This window comes from Carica papaya, chromosome 5 (genome assembly GCF_054855325.1).
Source record: "Carica papaya isolate Zhongbai chromosome 5, ASM5485532v1, whole genome shotgun sequence".
In the NCBI taxonomy this organism is placed as follows: Eukaryota; Viridiplantae; Streptophyta; class Magnoliopsida; order Brassicales; family Caricaceae; genus Carica; species Carica papaya.
In genome coordinates this window covers 987,851-1,005,751 of record NC_142313.1, presented here as the reverse complement: position 1 = coordinate 1,005,751, position 17,901 = coordinate 987,851, and the positions used below count along the sequence as shown (strand labels likewise).

The following is a 17,901-nucleotide window of genomic DNA, read 5'->3' as shown; positions in this document are numbered from 1 at the left end:
AAAATTAATTGCATGGCCATCTGTGCATGCAGGCTGAACCGTTGAAGTCTCTTTCTTCTTTGTATTCAACCGGCATTCCTCAAGGACTTAAATTAATATCTTCAGGGGCAATAAAATTATGACCACTGAGTATATATATATATATATGTATATATATATATATATATTACTGTTAAGAGTAATTTTATTACAATTTTTTAATATAAAACAAATTTGAAAAATCTTTTTGTATTGATTATTTTCTTGATAAATTAGAAAATAAAAAAAAATTAAAAATATACATATAGTTCAATAATATTTATGCATCCCACAAATGTTCATATTGATTTTCACCGTGGGATTCAAAACCCCATTCCTGATCGTAATTATTAATCTCTGAAACCAGTGGTGAAAAACAAGCATACCACCATTCTTGATCTGCATCATGATGATGATAATCATCATCAGATATCATCGAAACAGTTCTGTTACACCCTTGTGATGATCTCTGCAACTGATCATCGTGATGACCATTCATTTCATCATCACCATGATTTTCCACAGAAGCCATCTTTTCCTCGTGTTCTCCAGTTGCCTTGTTAACCCTAGTTTCTTCATTTTGCAGATGAATGCAAGTAAATTTCAGACGCTCTAGTTCGTTATCAAGCCATTGATAGGGTTCCAAAGCTTCATCTTCTCCTGATTCCATACTATTTTGTGGGGTAATACTCGCCTCCATCATCTCTAGTACATTTGCAGCTTGTCCAGGTACCTCGTGACTTAATGACATTAACACGAGCTTGTGATTTTTCATGGCTGATCGACTGGTTCGCCTGCATGATCTACGCTTTTTTGTGGTTGTCGTTGTTGGGATATTATTTTTGATAGTGTCGACTTCGTTGACTGACAAATCATAATCTTTATACCTGGTAAAATTGTAAATTTTTCTGCGCAAATGAGAATTCCAGTAGTTCTTTATCTCGTTATCGGTTCTTCCTGGTAAATGTGCAGCTATCAACGACCACCTATATATATATATATATAGCGATTAAAATTAGTACAGAATCAAATAATACAGTTAGAGATTCAATTAATTATATATTAAACACGAAAAGAGAATGTTATGACATGAATAAGCTCATAAATTAACTTTAAACATTACTTTTTCGACAATTAGATGCTGATATTTAAAGAGAAACACCTTTCATAATCGAAGTGTCGAAATGATGACCTAACTTTAAGTCGAAGAAAGCTACCTTAAACCTTATGTATAGTCAAGTTGATAAGAGTTTCAGATGATTTGAACACCTTGTGACGTTAAATTAGGCATATAGATTTTACATCTAATTCCAGATATGAACAAAACCAACTTTATGAAACTCGTTGTGCAAGTGTTTTTGTGTGTCTATCTATATATATATATATATATATATATATATATATGAATGTATACAAGCAAGGTGCTTGCCTCCAGCTATAAATGGTAAAAATTAGAAGTGCTGGTAAAAAAGATTACCAAAACACTGTATAACCCAAATGGAAAGTTCTGAAAATTCATGACATATGCGTGCGTATTTGTGTATGTGTATGTGTATGTATATGTGTAGGCAGACTGACTTGTTTCCCAAAGTGCTACGCAACTTAACAATGAGTTGGTCTTCTTCAGCAGTGATATTCCCTCTCTTGAGATCAGTTCTTAGGTAGTTCATCCATCTAAGCCTGCAACTCTTGCCACATCTTAGCAAACCTTATTCAAAACCCAAACAAAATTTTTGGTTATTTCTTTTTATATCTCAGAAAAGTCAATACTTTTTTTTAAAATCTTACATATATGTATAACTATGTTATATATATATATATGTGTGTGTGTGTGATTGTATTAAATTACCTGCATTCTTGGGTAAAGACCTCCATGATCCATGTCCATGAGCTTGAATGTATTTGATCAAAATTTCATCTTCTTCAGCAGTCCATCTCCCTCTGTTCAACCCTGCTTTCTCACAACATGGTGATCTTCCCATCTCTTACACAGTGACTAGAGAGAGGAAATTAAAGAAGGTAACTTTTGATTGAGAGAGATTGAATCTTTGGACACCATATATCAATACATATATACATTTATCTTACACCCACTACACACACACATATATATATATATATATACGTACACTCTGCTGTGGGTCTCACATGTGACATTTCCATACTGAAAAAGCAAATTGTGCAAATTGCATTAATGCCCACCATACCACTTAAGTGCTTTTGATGTAATTTTAATGTAATTTCTCTTATTGTCTCCATGAACTTTATATAACTGGCATCATTTTTTATTTAAAAGATTAGGTTCTTGAACAAGTAGGAGAGGACGTGATGTGTAAGAGAAAGCAACAGAAGATATATATGTACGTGAAGATATTTTTTCTATATACTTATGAGAATTCAAACTAATATTAGATATATATATATATATGTATGTCATTAGTATAACAAAGAGTTGATTTTAACTTGGTTGAAGTTGAAGTTGAAGTAATTTTATAGAATTGAAGAAACTATATACTTTTACCTTTGAAAAATTTTATATTACTAACTCTATCTATTAAAAACATAACTGTCGATTAATGTTTCATTATCGTAACTTACTGTAAAGATCAGTCGAAAATTCTATTTCGGAAATTATTTTTTTTAGCCGAATAAACATAACGAATCTCCAATTTGATAAAAGAAAAACAAAAACCTTTTTCATTTTCCAAATAACAAAGTCAATTTTGTCAAGAAGAAATTAAAGTACAAAGAAACTGAAATTTAGTGGAATGTCATTTAATTCCTTAGCTCAGAACATGGTTTCTCTCTTTTAATTAGGGAAAGCAACTTTGATGTTTACTAAAACGAAATAATTGTTGGATCGGAAGTTCGAGATATACTTTTTGTGTATGTTTTCACGAAAGGTTTATATTGTGTTATAATTGGTATATGTAACTCGGGTAATGCTTAAACTTTGTCGAATAAATAATTATCATATGTTTCGAAAACATAAATAAATTCATTAAAAATAAATTAAGATTTATGGAATTTGTGAACTACGATGTACTTGAGCAACACCTAATGATTTCTCTTTGGAGATAAATACAGCCGTACGATGTTGTGTTTGAGTTATCAATGGTTGACGTTTGGTGGGATCCACTACATCGATATGTAATGTCCAAAACGACACAGCTTTGGGCTCCCTAAAATTTTGGAGAGTTCATAAATTTTGTCTGGCCCCCCCCTCCCAGTACATCATCACGTGCAAGCTTTAATCTCCTAACCGACCATAGCTAACGGCTTTAATGACGTCCTCTTTACATATATGCCCAAACGACGTCGTATAATTAGCAAAATTCGCAATTTAAATAATTATTTATCCAAAATATTTAAAAGGTAATTATTAAAAATAATTAAAATTCATAAAAGCCAGTAGTTAGAAGCCTCTTCATTCAATCATATAATGTATGCATCATACATGTCTTTTCTCATCATTGTAATAATAATAAATAACAAGTCTCCTCTGTGTATCAAATCAAAAAAAACATTTAAGGATACAATTAAGAAGTTTTTTGAAGTAATATATGTGTGTGTGTGTGTATAGAGATATATATATATATATATATAATGCAATGTTGAGTTAAATTTACAACACCATGATATCTATTGTTAACCCATGATTCCCCATGTTCAAAAGAAAAAGAAATTCTCTGTTAACACCAAGAATAAATTATAGATGAAACAGCCACTCACCGAAGATCAACAACATCGAATTTCAGTTTAGGGTTCATATAGACATGGGAACAATGCTCATATATTCGGCTCCCGTCCAAAGCCTCCTCGTGAGGATGAAATCCCCGCTGCTGGCAATTTCGGATCACGGACACACCAGCTGGGTCTGACAGATGAAATATGCCGTGAGGGCTGGATGCATCCGTTGGAGCCATTACGATTGCAATTGCTTCTGGTAACATAATCTGAAAAGGCAAAGTTGAGAAAGCAATTCAGTGTTATAATAAAATTATATGGTAAAACTAAGTCCACTATCTTTTCCACCTTAATCTTCTAACTCTAGTATCTAAAATAGCAGTAAACAAATAAAGAGGAAGTGACTTTAAGTATAAGGGCCATCAATTTTAAAGAGAGAGAAGCAGAAGCTAAAATATTATTAGCATCAGATTTTGTTACCTGATATGAGTAGTGGGTATGCAAATCAACTGAAGACATGAAACAAGTTTGCGTTGGGTGCGTCTGAAAAATAAAAATTAAGAATCAGACAAAAATATACAAGAAGAACAGCACAAATTATCCGTTTACACAAAGATATGTATTTCAAATATCTTTCGCTCTGCCCTGACCCTCATTCAATCTCTTTTAAGATAGGCCTGAATAATTGCTATGGCTAGAAGCCAGTAAGATTTTACTACAGAAGCAAGTTGATTGGCTAGTCAAAGTCAAGGGCATCAAGCAAGCAAACATATTAACAAAAAATGAGTGACATTCTGCCGATGGCATGATTGTATTGTTTCATTTAGCTAAATATCATATGTCATCCATATAGACCTTTTCTAATTTTACCGAGATCACTAGACACAAGGAAGCTCAGCATGTGCAATTCATTACCCAATTGAAGCACAATAAGGAATTGCACATTCAACTTAAGATCCTAGGTAACCCTCAGAAATTGCCATTATGCCATCATCAATGCCCGGAACCTGTAACCAATATCCAGTATAAATACTGGAATGACTGAAACCAGTCTCACATGACCCTCAAACAATGGGAAACATAGAGCACCCATCTAGACCCATGAGAAAAACATAAATCAGTTCTCAGAAGAAAGCGACTGAAACTTCTGGGAAATTTGTTGGCAAAAAGTTTTTATATGCCTCATAATAGGACGGTAGTATCACAGCATGTATTGTCTAGCCAAAGTAAATAAAATGAAACTCACTCATAAGAGAACCTATAGACTTACATGAATCCACCCCAGGGGGAAAAGAGACAATCTGTCTTGAACTTCAAATATTTCTTCTTCATTTAATGTTTGACACTGCAAGTCAAAGTTGTGTAGTGCAACAGCAGTAACAGCAAACAAGCACAAATGAGAGAAAGCATCAACAAGATACACAAATATGCCTCATGAAATATCAATATATAAGATGAAAATATTGGCGAGACTCGGTTCTTCTGCTTAGAAAACACATTCGAAAAAAGAAACCTCTAATGCCATTCCATTTTGGAATGGAATATTTACGGAATTCATATGAATAAGATTAAACCTTATTCCATAGTATTTATATGAGGAGAAAATATTGTTGAATCTAAAGGATATCATACATTGATTAAGAAACACATTTGTTTTTCATAAAATGAAAAAAAAAACACTTACTTTAACATTAAATAATGTTAATATGAGGAAGCTAATTTGATTTTACATGTATAACTCACAAAATATAAGCTAATTGTATTTGAAAAAATGAGAGTTTTATCTTTATTCTTTCTACAATTTAATCAATTGGGAGACTGCAAACAATCAGATTAAGGGTGAGATGACATTTGTATTAAATGGCAAAAAAGTTCTTCCATGCAATTTCCATTTCCATCACTTAGTTAATCCAATACTGACACTCTCTGAAATGGTGAAAAACTTGTTGAAAACAGAATCTAAGTGTTCGAGAATTGAAAACTTCTAATGGATACCTTCTCATTTGTTTAGTCTATTTCCATCTTAACTGACAAGAAAATAAAAAAATAACAAAAAAGTAAGACTCAGAGAAGTGAGAATAAACAGAGCAGAAAAGTTTTATATATGGGTAATTGCTATTCATACCGAATCTGAAGTTGACTCCTGCTTTGGAATGATAAGTGTAGTGATATGGAAAACCCTGTTTTTCTACAGTAAAATGAAGCAAGATAAGTAAAAACCATGTCTGAGACTAATTTAGAATGATCTATTTTAAAGTAACAAATTACTCACCAATGAGCCAGCTAGAACACCACATGTTTCTAAATTTTTCCGTGTATTTTCCCGAGCTAACCTCAAAAAATCTTCCATCATATATACTGGCTGCAATATTTATCAAGAGAGACGAAAAGAATATGTAAAAACCATGTCTTTTCTTATTCTTTCCTTCAGAGATGCATCAAAATGTTCTAAAATGCATAAAAATGTAACAGAAAAGGAAACCTACAACATGTAAATGTTGATATGACTCAGTGCTCTGCGTTCCATCCAAAGGAGGCTTCGCTGGTCCAGGCCTAGGGTCAGCCACTTTTGAAGGACAAATTGGCGCATAGTCATGATGCAATTGAGCAAGAACAGGAGGAGGAGAAGGTTGCTTCACACCAGCAAAACGGAAGGGATCTTCCCTTGCTTCATTAGCTAATGGAGAACCCAAATCCTCGACATGATGTGACCATTTACCATCATCTAGGGAGAGGACCGATTCCATCATAGATTTAGCCTCTTCAGGATCATCATCTTTTACAGTCACACTATCATATTGTCCAGATTGATTTAGGCTATTCCGATCAGTAAAAAGAGGAAAGAAGTTAAAAACAGCCACAACTTAAGCCTTGAAACTTTACAAAGTTCATAAGGAAGTTCATTGATTTGGAATTTTTAGTATGGTATAACCCAAAAGAAAAATTACAACTAAAAAACAGGTACAAAAAATGATTTATCTAAAGCAAATAGGTTTTCCAGGAGTCCTTACCCTAAATTTTCAGCGGGTACCACCAAGTCAGTATTGCTAGGATATTGGACCTATATTCAAGACGGATTTCTCAGTCATGAAATCTGAGAACCTCAGTTCAAAATAAATGAATAAAATAAAATAAACCACCACAAGCAGCAGAAGTTCGAGACTGGATTTACCTTTGTCTCTGCACTAGGTCCAAGCCACTGACCTCGAAGACCAGTTGGACCTAAAAGTGAGTGTCTTGATAAGGTTTCTTTCTTTGGAAGAGGTAAACCAAAAGAGCTGCTGTTTGAAGTAACAATTATCATACATCAATAACAAGAAAAATCTGTGAACTAAGTGATTTAAATTCATAAGCAAATATTTCATCTCACATACACAAGCTAAAATATCCACAAAAGCACCAGGACCAAACAGAGGAAATATAAATAAATGAAAAGCATGAAGCTGGTTTGGCAGTTCTTTTAACCACTTCCGCAAACACCAACTACATATAAGGGGTCAATCATGGGTACAAAGGAACTCCAAGTACAGCATGTTCAATTATCTGGGATACAATATAAATGCAAAATTCCTGGACGGCCAGCAAGATCATACTAACAATTTGGACCATCCTTTCTGTAATTACGACAGTCGTTCTACGGGAAAAAAAAAGGAAGAATTATAAATGACAAGGAAGTATGCATCTGCAACGCACAAGCATGCATGCACTACATGTGCCCATATCTCTTAGCCAAGAGGACAAAGAAAAATAAGCATGATATCATACAATGGAGTACAAGCCACTTCAAATCAAAAGGAACCCATGACAAAGCAATGCAAAACATCCAAACAGGCCATCGTGTAGTCTTTTTTCTTGCAAAGAACATTCATCTTGAAAATATCTTCTAATTTATTGACCATATGTTCCTACATGACAATATTAAAAAGGAAAGAAATACTCACAGTTTCTGGAACTGCTTGTCAATTTGCAAAGAATTTGAAGATGAAACCTGAGTATTACTATTATACTTCCATGAAGGTTGAAGAGCCAGACTGCCTGGCTGCAACCACAAAAAACAGAACATAAACCAAATAAAATCTCATGAACTTTATATTAATGGACAGAGAAATGACTACAAAAAATTATCACAACAATTGAGATATCATAATCTTAAAAGAAAAAAAAAATCCAAGCATTGCTGCCGTATTCAAGCACTAGATTATATTTAGGTTATTACCCTCTGAAAATCCAAGGTTGAGTAAGAACTTTTATTTGAAGAAGGCAATCCCATAAATTCTGAATGATGTGAAACCATTTCTGTTCCATTAAGTTGAGGTGGTTGCAATCCCATATCTGCTTTGTTAAGTTCATGAACTCGACGTTGAAATTCTGGTTTCAAATATTCAAGTTCGTCTACTATGCCACGCAATCTCTGCAGTGAAAATATGAAAAATAAAATATATTATGCTACCAAATGCAGCACATATATCAAGCATTAACATCTCGAAGTCTTGGAACTATTAAACCTGACCTTCATATAACTCGCTCTTTCTTTTGGAAATAAAACATGATAATCCCGATGGTACGGTATGGTTTCAGATACCAAACTGATAAAAATAACAAATAATTAGTCATAAGAAGTATAAATAGGGAATCACAAACGTAGAAACCATCTTGCAGCATAATTCTCTTCTCACCTTGAATATCTAAGAAGTATTATATACAAATCTACAATATTCTTCTCGTCCCGGTAAATACGAGCCTGAAAATGACAGTAACAACCACTTAGTATAAAAGCAAAAGCCATCCAACAAAAGGCACGCCAACAACTTAGAAAGCTTTCGATACTGAATTCAGTTCTGAAATCAAAGAATAGCTTAACATAGACCCTATTTATCCAGTGGTAAATACTTATTCAACAAAGTAACGTGGTTCAGCCCACAAGCTCCAACAGATATATTGTAATTTTTTTATAGAAGACTGGCAATAAGTTCTTAAAGAGCGAGAACTCAAAATGACGGTTCTGTGAAAACCTCTTAGAATCGCACATTTTATACTCATTTTGAAAGCATTAAAATGGTCTAATCTCCAGTACTCTATAGTAAAATTTCAACCAGACACCGTACCAAAATTGCTTTGTGGTTGCCAGAATTGTATTTTTGCTAGTATAGAAAAACCAACATTCAACTCCAATGGAGGTAAAGGTTAATAGTTAAACACCAAATAACAATTCTTCTCCAAAAACGAACCATTGAACTTAACAAACTTCGATTAAAAAGAAAAAGGCATTAAGATCACGATTAAGTAGAAAATTAAACATAAAAAAGGCACCTGTCTAAGGAGATTGTCGGCGATTCGGTAGTAATTACGGAGAGGAATCCGATTATCGACCTCGACTTTGCGAGCCATCGATTTCACGTCGATCCCCATCTTCTCCGACGAAACTTGCCGGCTTTTATCCTACTCCTACGCTTCTCTACGATCGCACGTATCCAGGAAATCAACAACTAAACGTGGGAGGAGAGCAAAAACTCTCTGTCACCGTGCAGACTATACCCCGCGGAACAACAACAGAACGGACGACGAAGGCCAAAACTCTGTCGTTTTGAGGAAAAGCAACGGAAGCTCCGTTTTATGTCGACATGGTGAGGAGCGCAGGAGAAGTTTTGTTAGATACGGTCACGACCACTGAATTAAAATGAAACCGGTTTCCGTCAACCTAGGAATTTAGATATTTCTCTGAATATTGGGAGAATTTTGTAATTATATATATTTTTAAATTTCTCCAATACCTTTAATTCTTGATTATTTTTAAAAATAAATACAATCATAATTTACATATTTAAATAAATTATAAATTTAAACAATTTATAATAATTAAATTCCGGGTTATATGATATTTTTCAGCTTTCACGAAAATAAAAAATTAAAATTCGATTATTATCTAACATAAAAATAAATATATACTACGTTGTATTAAAATAAATATAAAATATTTATGAATTTAGTTACGTTGAATTGGATATTATATTTAAAGGTATTTATTCTGCTTTAACGATCATAGTTTTATTTTACATATTAAAGTTAATTTTTTTTTTTACTCAAGTTAAAATTGAATTATTTACGTTCAAAAAATTTGTAGAAATCCGCAAAAATTTCTACCAATTAATTGAAAATTAAACATAATTCACAAATTGGTACTTGTTTTTTTGAAAACTAATATTTATTGTTATATTTAATAATATTTGTTTTAATTTCATTGTATTAATCAAACAATTTTTACTAGAATTTTTTTAGTTAATTCTAAAATAAATTAAACATAAAAAATATTATCTAAAAATATTTTAGTAAGTTGAATTTACTCTTTATAAAAATTGATCGGATTCAATTTTAATAAAACTCATATTTTTACTATCCGTACTCATGCATTCGCTATTATATATTTTGATAATTAATTTTGTGTGAAATTTAATTAATAAAATACAAATTTTTTTTGTACTAAAAAGTAATATTATATTTACAAATATGACTAATCATATAGGTTAATTATTTTTTTTATTAAAAAAAAAATAGTAGTGATAGTTTTACTTGTAAAAGATATTTTATGTTGTTAGAAGCCATCTAGTCCCTTCTTGTTGACAAAAGACTAACATGTAGCTTAATTTACTTATTGCTAATAAGTATTAATGATTACTTAATTATAATTAATTTGAGAATTTGGATTAAATTTTGTGAATTAAGGAAAAATCAAAATGCAACCCAGAATTTTTCTTGCAAAGATGTAGTAAGAGGACAAAATTATAAAACAAGAAGAAAACTAAGGGATGAAGGTAGGAAAGAAATGTATATATAACATTGGAGATTTTCATTCTTGGTCCCTTTTGAGAATTTTACATTATGCTATTTCTGTAATAAAATTCAAGTATGATCAGATCATGAACTGTAGCAGTGTTCATATGATGTTTACCCAGTACCTAACTGATAAAGTTCTTTCTTTTTTCTCCGAAGAAGTAACTTCCTCGCTGAGGACGGAAACTCTTTCAGCGAAATAACTTAGTGTCATCGGATACATCTCAAAGAATCAAAACAAGTCCTATAACCAACATAGCTCCAACCACCATCAAGCCTCCAATTTTTCGAGCACTGTTTTCCTCAAGTTCGATGTGCTCAGCCACATCGAAATTACCTACACCAGAGACAAAAGTGGTTCGATCAGCATAACCTATGATGACATCCGGGTTAGCTGAGAAAAGTGATATGGAGATTATAAGTGCTGTTTTACTGGCAATTAACTCAGATGATAATCAAGATACGCCAGGACAGTGAACTCGTAAAAGAGCTAACCTCTTTCAGGGCCATAACCGCAACCTGCCTTGATTGTGTCTCTAACATCCTTGATGGTAGCCTTGTTGTAGAATACGAAATGGTATAAAATGCCCTCTATGCAATCAAGCACAAGGTGTGTTTCTGTCAGACACGGTCCATTGCAGTATTGATCCGTGTAATCATGAGGCACGTTGAGATTTCCGCTTTCAGTTAATCTGTAGGACTCTTTGCAACTGCTGTAAATCTGAGACGCCACCAGAGGGGAATTCAATTTCAGACAATTGCTAAACATACTTGGTTTATTCCTTTCCAATTCAAGACGCATCACAAGTTACATCATTACGATCTCAGTAACTCAAACAGGAACTATTAACGGAACCAAAGCCTATAGTAGTAAAACCCACTTACATATTTATCATTGAAACACAGCAAGGCTCTTGCAACAATCTGTGCTGGATCATCAATGGTTGTCCCTGTTTGAGGGAATCCTTCTTCTTCATTTGCCTCTCCTGTTCAAGATTACCCACAAGAAAATAATTTTTTGACCCTTAAATAGAAATAAAAGAAAAATTACCATCATCATATTTACAAAACTATTCCATGTTTTTCTGTAAGTTACCTTGATAGGACTGGAACAAAGAGATGCAAAGCAGAGCTATAGCCAAAACCCAGAATTTACCGGTAACTGAGACTGCCATTTTTGAGAAGTTTTTAACTTGGTGGAATAGAAGGTAAGATTTAGAGTAGTTATATATAGCAATATATTAGTATGGTTTTATTCATTGTTCAAATTTAGTGATATCAATCCAGTGACTGACCCTTTATGTAATCAACCCTGAGGATATAAGATTTTGAGTGTCTAGTGGTTAGGCAATTTCCCTTGTGCAAATTAACAAGAAAAGGGAATAAAGTTGTCTGTTTGCCCTTTTCTTGGTAATGTCAATTTTGGGGGAGGACAAAGGAGAAAGCAGTTTGTTGAAGTGCAAGTCACCTACTATTTTTACTTGCTAAAGGAATTTATTTCGTGTGCAAAAAAAGTTCAAACCTAAAACATTAATTGGTTTACTAATTTTGGTTACAAGTCAAAATTAATTGGTATTTAGCTAGTCTTAACAACCCAAGAACAGAAATATAATAATTAAGTGAAGTTGGAGCAAAGTTTTATTGCCCACAAATCAAGACTAAAATTTTTTAACATAATACGATAACACAATTCAATTCAACAATGACAAAAATACATTTGCACACAATAATAATACAAAAGAGACCTACTTTAGAAAATATACATAGTTCCAAATTTTTAAACATAATACTAATTAATGTTTAAACAAACTTGTTTTGCTTCCCAAACCACAGGTTTTTTCGTGTTAAGAAACTATCATGAAGAGTTTAAAAATTTTCATCAATGCTGAACTGACAGTTAAACTACATGAATTATAGAGCAAGGCATATTCTTATTAGATCACCAAACTGTGGAAACAGAGGATTAAATAAGACTAGTAAGTGTAAATTTTAATCCTATTTGCATAAAAAGAAAGGTTTTGTCAAGGACGAGGAAGCAAATGACATACAGGAGTAACCGGCCAGGAGAGCTGTGTGCTCACCCTTGTACAGAAATACGGTAGAAGTAAAATTTATTTCGTTTGTTGTGCAGTGTTTGTGGGTGAATCATGAGCCAATCCCCAAGATAAAGCGGTTGCGCCAGTGCAAATAGGAATAATTATAGCCACTATCGTTAAGTGAGTTTTGAAGGTATAAACAAATTAATTCATTTCCTCTTGAAATTCCAAAGATCAACTTCTGCACAGGAAATAGCCAAACTAATCAATCCTACCACAAAATCGTCTTGAAGAAAAAGCCAGATGAAGCACAATGGTTAGGGTGCCTTCTCAAGGATTTTCCAAAATCTTCAAGGTTTACCTCTTCATGTCCACTACCTCCCATAAAGCTCCAAGACCATTTAGGTCGAAAAACAAAATTTTCCCCCACATAGAAGTCCCACAAGAAAGCTTGTGAGATTCAACCGAGAAGTTATGTGGTAAGTAATGCCAAGTCAAACTCAAATTGCTCTCCCTCAGTGACCCTAAGGCTTGGCCTTGTCAGAGAATCTTAACATATTGTTCCGGGAGTAAATTCATTTATCTCCAGTTAGGAGATATGACAAACTCAGAAAAGAGCACGAAGGAATGTCTCATTGTACATCCATATGACTTGATTCCACCAGTACACAACAGACCCTTAAAGCTGCTTCAGCTTCAAAGAGCAGCAGTTCGTGGTCCTTAAAGTATGCAAACAAACCCTCTGGGGCTACTTTTGCTTAAATTTTTCTAGAATACTCTCAGCCTCTTTTGATCGGCCCTCCTGGACAAGATATCTCGCAATCAGGTTGCATGTATATGAATCAGGAATACAGTCATTCAGCTCCATTGATGAAAACAACTTCTTGGCTTCATCAATTCTTCCAGACTCACACAAGGCCTTGATAAGAGCACAATATGTATAATTGTCAGGATTCAATCCCAGTGTCAACATGGAGACAAAAAGCATCTCTGCTTTCTCGACCTTTTTCATTCTACAAAAACTTTGTATTAAGGCATTGAAGGAGAAAACATCGGGGCTCACTCCGTTCACCTTCATCCTTCTTAAAAGTTTCAGTGATCTGCCAACATCCCCAACTACACAAAGAGAGCGTATTAATATGTTATATATGACAGCATTTGGAGTGACACCCCACTCGACCATTTCAGTGAGACAATCTAAAGCATCTTCAATGCAGTATACCTGGCAAAGGCAGTCAATAAGTGAACCAAAAGTGAATAGATCGGGTTTGTACCCACACTCAAGAAGCAACTCCAACATTTTAAGTGCCTCACATAACTCTCCTTCCTTGCAATAGCCATTAATTAGGGTATTGAAAGTAACAAGATTGGGAACAACACCTCTATTCTGCATCTCCCTAAAAGTCTTTCTCGCCCTGTCCATCATGTTCACTTTGCAAAAGCAATCTATTACCATGTTATAAGTGTAGTCGGTTGATATAGTTCCACCTATAACCATCTGGTTCAAATACTTATCCCCCTCCACACTTTTTCCATCTCTGTAAAGAGCTTGGATCAGTAAAAGATATATATCCAAACTTGGCTTCACACCTCGCTCAATGAAAGTATCCAATATTTTACATGTCTCGTCGAGGTCCAATCCCTTTATCAGGCAAGTCATTGTGATGTTAAATGTTGAACTGTCGGGAAAATGACCTCTCTCTTTTATTGTCCTTAAGAAGAAAGCTGCCTCCTTTGCCATGGTCTTATTTGAAAGGCAATACAATAGCGAATCGCAAGCCAATCTCCAGAAGATGGGTTTCGTTTCCATGAATCTTATAAAAAGCTCCAATGCCTCATGTGGAGCAAGACAACGAAACACTCCATGAACCAATGATCTAACAGTAGCTTCATTTGGACTGACATTCCTCACCTCCATTGTCTCTACTACCTTAAATGCTTCATCGACCCTCCTCGCATTGAAAAACCCATCGATTAACATTGTATACGTGAAAACATTAGGCCTATATCCCAACCCCTCCATCTGTTTCGCTAACCTAAGTGCCTCATCAACCACACCAATTCTACATACTCCATGAATAAGTATATTGTAAGTGAACCTATCTGCTTTGCAATTATCCCTTGACATATCTTGGAACTTCAAATAAGCCAAATCAAGGGAATTGGACTTCACCAATGCATCAATAATGGCATTATACAATCTTGTACTAGGACTAATACCCAAAAAAGAAATCTGCCCAAAAAAATCATTACAGTACTTAGCCAATCCCAACCTGCCCCAGCTAGCAATCAAAACGCAGAGCAGATCCTCCGTAACTACGCAGCCCGAGTTCCTGACATCTCGAAGCACTTCAACAGATAGTAAAATAGGACCCTTCCGATAAAGTGCATTAGCTAAGACGCCCCGAACAGACTGGTTCTGGGCAATCGAAGCGTTGATATTGGCAACCCAGATAAAAAATTTCAATGAGTGTAATGCGTTTTCTTGATTTTGTAGAACACTCACTACAAACCGAGGATCCAAACCTATCCTCCCAGCTTTAAACTCGTGGTTTAGCAGCAAAAACCAGTCCTTCCGTGATAAAATTCGAGAAAAGTAACTGTGATCAATGAGCTTTACATGTTTCTTGGCAGAAGTGGGAATCTTCGATAGTGAAACAAAATCGAGCTTATGGAAATTACCTATTGAATGCGCTTCAACGCTGCTTGTTCGATTGCGATTGAGAAATGTCGAAGCTTTGAGATTTCTCGGGTTTTCTGCGTTAAATTTTCCGCGATTGAATAATTCTTGAGAGAGATTTTTTAGTGCAGGTGTTGCTCTAGAAGCTAAAGAAGAAAATCCTCTCATGTCACCCTCCAGAAGCAGTGATGAAGTTCAACTTCCACATCCAAAGGCTATTTTTTGGCTCAATGGATTGAGAGAGGGAGACGAATGTTTAGTTCTTTCCAGGCGAAAGCAAACTGAAGAAGAAACAAAATAAAGAACGATAGCGACGGCGCGCGCCGCGGCGCATGCTATCTGGTCGTCATTCGAGCACGAGAAGATATATTTGCTGGTTGGCGACTGGAGCCGGTTCGCCATTTCCGTTCTGGCTTCCGTGAGTTTGGACTCCCTGCGGTTGGGGCCATAAGGGGAATTAGGGAAATAAACTAGAGAGTAAAAATCGACAAGGTTAAAGTCGATTAAAAAAGCTAAAGTTGACGAAACGACGTCGTGCAAGCTCAATTCTCTATTCCTAAAATTTCATATAGTAAAATTTTTTATGTCCAAGTAAATTAAGTTGATTATACACTCTATACGTAAATTATTACTAAATTGTAATTATATGCAATAAATTTAAACCTTATATACATAGATTTTTACTAAATATATATATATATATGTGTGTGCAAATTTCATTATAATTAATCGATATTTAACAATTACAGAAAATCACACAAATTCAGTTGCTTTTTATTTGGAATGATTTTAATTCACTTAACTTGAACGTAAAAATATTTAAACAAATTAAAAAATTTACTAAATTCGATAGTTTTTGAGTCAATATAAATATATTAAATATAAATAATTTTATTTTATATATAGTCGTATAAGAAATAGATAAAAAGATAAAAAAATTTAAATAAAATCAAACATCTTCGATAAATAAATACAATTCAGGTGGATCTACCTTCAAGTGATAGTTAAATAATTCATTTCCTTAAGTCACTTGTGGCGGAGAGTGTGTGTCTGTATGGGAAGTAAAACAAGAAATATTGATTTTTGAAATGGTTGCTAACGAAACCATTAAGTTCTTAAATTATCAAAATATAAACATACTTTTGGATTATTAATGCACATGATCAAATGGTCTGTACTATATATTAATTTTATTTAAGAATAATTTTTTATGAGTAAAAGTTTAAATTAAAATTTTAATTAATTATAATTAAATCAATTAAAATAATTCAATTATTATTGTATATTACTTTTATCGAGAAAAATAATAAATTAGTAGAGATTTAATTTGATTCTCTCTAACATTTAATATGTTTTGTTCTTGTCCTTCCCGACTTCATCCGTCTATTAAAGTAAACCAAATTGGATCAAGACCGACCCACCACTGACCGCCGCTCTCTCCGATCTCGATCCCTTCCTCTCACTGACAAAAATGGATCAGCAGCAAGAACTCTCAAGCTCCTCGTCGGCGGTGGCACTGATAGTCGGAGTAACAGGCATGGCTGGCTTGAGCATAGCCGAGTCCTTAAACTCCCCCACCGCCTTGGGCGGACCCTGGAAAGTCTACGGCTCGGCTCGCCGTTCAATACCCACCTGGTTCCCCTCCTCCCTCCTCCACTCTTACATCTCCTTCGACGCCGCCAGTCTCCCCGACACCCGCCGAAAACTCTCTCCGCTCTCCGCCGAAATCACCCACCTCTTCTGGGTCGCTATACAAGTCCGAGAAACCGAAGAACAAAACATCCTCGTCAACCAAACCATGCTATCCAACGTCCTCCATGTCCTAACCTCCGGTTCAGGATCCAGGCTCCGCCACGTCACTCTCCAGACCGGCACAAAACACTACATGGGTCCATTCGATCGGGTCCTCCCCCTTTCCCAAACTCTCTCCCTACCCTTCCGCGAGGACACACCCCGGTTACCGTGCCCCAATTTCTACTACGCGCAAGAGGATTTACTCGCATCCCACTCGCCGCCGCTCGCGTACTCCGTCCACCGCTCTTCAATCATCATCGGCGCGTCGACGAGGAGCTTTTACAACTTCCTGCTCACCGTCGCGGTCTACGCGGCGATCTGTAAACACGAGGGCTTGCCGTTTCGGTTCCCGGGAACTCGTTACGCGTGGGAACACTTCGTCGACATGACGGACGCACGCGTGTTGGCGGAGCAGCAAATATGGGCGGCCGCGACGAGCCGGGCGAAGAACGAGGCTTTTAACTGCACGAACGGAGATGTTTTCATGTGGAAGACACTGTGGAAGGCCCTGTGCGACGTGTTCGGTGTTGAATTCGTGCCGTTCGATGAGAATGAGGAGTTCGATGTTGTGGTCGCGATGGAAGGGAAAGGAAAAGTGTGGGATGAGATTGTGCGGGAGCATGGGTTAGAGAGGACCAAGATGGAGGAAATCACATGCTTCGGCGCGGTTCGTTATGTGTTGAGTTTTGGCTTTCAGCATGTTTCGAGCATGACCAAGAGCCGGGAATATGGGTTTTTTGGCTATGCGGACACGTTGAAATGTATTAGGTTGTGGGTGAACCGGTTGAGAAACATGAAATTCATACCTTAATATTTGGAAACTCTTAATTTAGTTTATTTTGAAAATAATTATATATA

The 17,901-nt window shown here is 35.2% G+C and overlaps 3 protein-coding genes and 1 pseudogene across 6 annotated transcripts; 1 reads left to right on the top strand and 3 right to left on the bottom strand.

The window, feature by feature from the left end:
- Positions 1-212: 212 nt before the first annotated feature.
- On the bottom strand, positions 213-2,080 carry MYB111 (myb domain protein 111). 2 transcript variants are annotated; one of them, XM_022051319.2, is made up of 3 exons: positions 1,868-2,080; positions 1,597-1,726; positions 213-1,004 (listed from the first exon to the last, which is right to left on the bottom strand). In XM_022051319.2, the coding sequence occupies exons 1-3, from the start codon at positions 1,998-2,000 to the stop codon at positions 299-301; spliced, it is 969 nt and encodes a 322-aa protein (XP_021907011.2). In that variant the 5' UTR covers positions 2,001-2,080; the 3' UTR covers positions 213-298. The 2 variants fall into 2 exon arrangements, with proteins under 2 accessions (XP_021907011.2, XP_021907012.2); XM_022051320.2 differs by having other exon boundaries at positions 1,597-1,698; positions 1,868-2,038.
- A 1,510-nt stretch (positions 2,081-3,590) lies between these two features.
- LOC110821495 (AMSH-like ubiquitin thioesterase 3) lies at positions 3,591-15,737 on the bottom strand. 3 transcript variants are annotated; one of them, XM_088220255.1, is made up of 13 exons: positions 9,016-9,330; positions 8,382-8,446; positions 8,216-8,291; positions 7,922-8,116; positions 7,647-7,744; positions 6,878-6,983; positions 6,717-6,766; positions 6,192-6,522; positions 5,978-6,067; positions 5,831-5,893; positions 4,976-5,050; positions 4,186-4,248; positions 3,591-3,974 (listed from the first exon to the last, which is right to left on the bottom strand). In XM_088220255.1, the coding sequence occupies exons 1-13, from the start codon at positions 9,112-9,114 to the stop codon at positions 3,747-3,749; spliced, it is 1,539 nt and encodes a 512-aa protein (XP_088076381.1). In that variant the 5' UTR covers positions 9,115-9,330; the 3' UTR covers positions 3,591-3,746. The 3 variants fall into 3 exon arrangements, with proteins under 3 accessions (XP_088076381.1, XP_088076380.1, XP_088076382.1); XM_088220254.1 differs by having other exon boundaries at positions 6,878-6,986; positions 9,016-9,327; XM_088220256.1 differs by lacking the exons at positions 8,216-8,291; positions 9,016-9,330 and adding an exon at positions 13,378-15,737 and having other exon boundaries at positions 6,878-6,986; positions 7,922-8,114; positions 8,382-8,425.
- Positions 10,503-13,320, bottom strand: LOC110821417 (Glycine-rich protein family). Its single transcript, XM_088220257.1, has 4 exons — positions 11,630-13,320; positions 11,419-11,519; positions 11,029-11,254; positions 10,503-10,870 (listed from the first exon to the last, which is right to left on the bottom strand). Exons 1-4 carry the CDS (start codon positions 11,706-11,708, stop codon positions 10,758-10,760), a joined length of 519 nt encoding a protein of 172 aa, XP_088076383.1. The 5' UTR covers positions 11,709-13,320; the 3' UTR covers positions 10,503-10,757.
- Positions 15,738-16,575: 838 nt separating the features above from the next.
- Positions 16,576-17,864, top strand: LOC110813653 (3-oxo-Delta(4,5)-steroid 5-beta-reductase pseudogene; annotated as a pseudogene).
- The last annotated feature ends 37 nt before the right edge of the window (positions 17,865-17,901 follow it).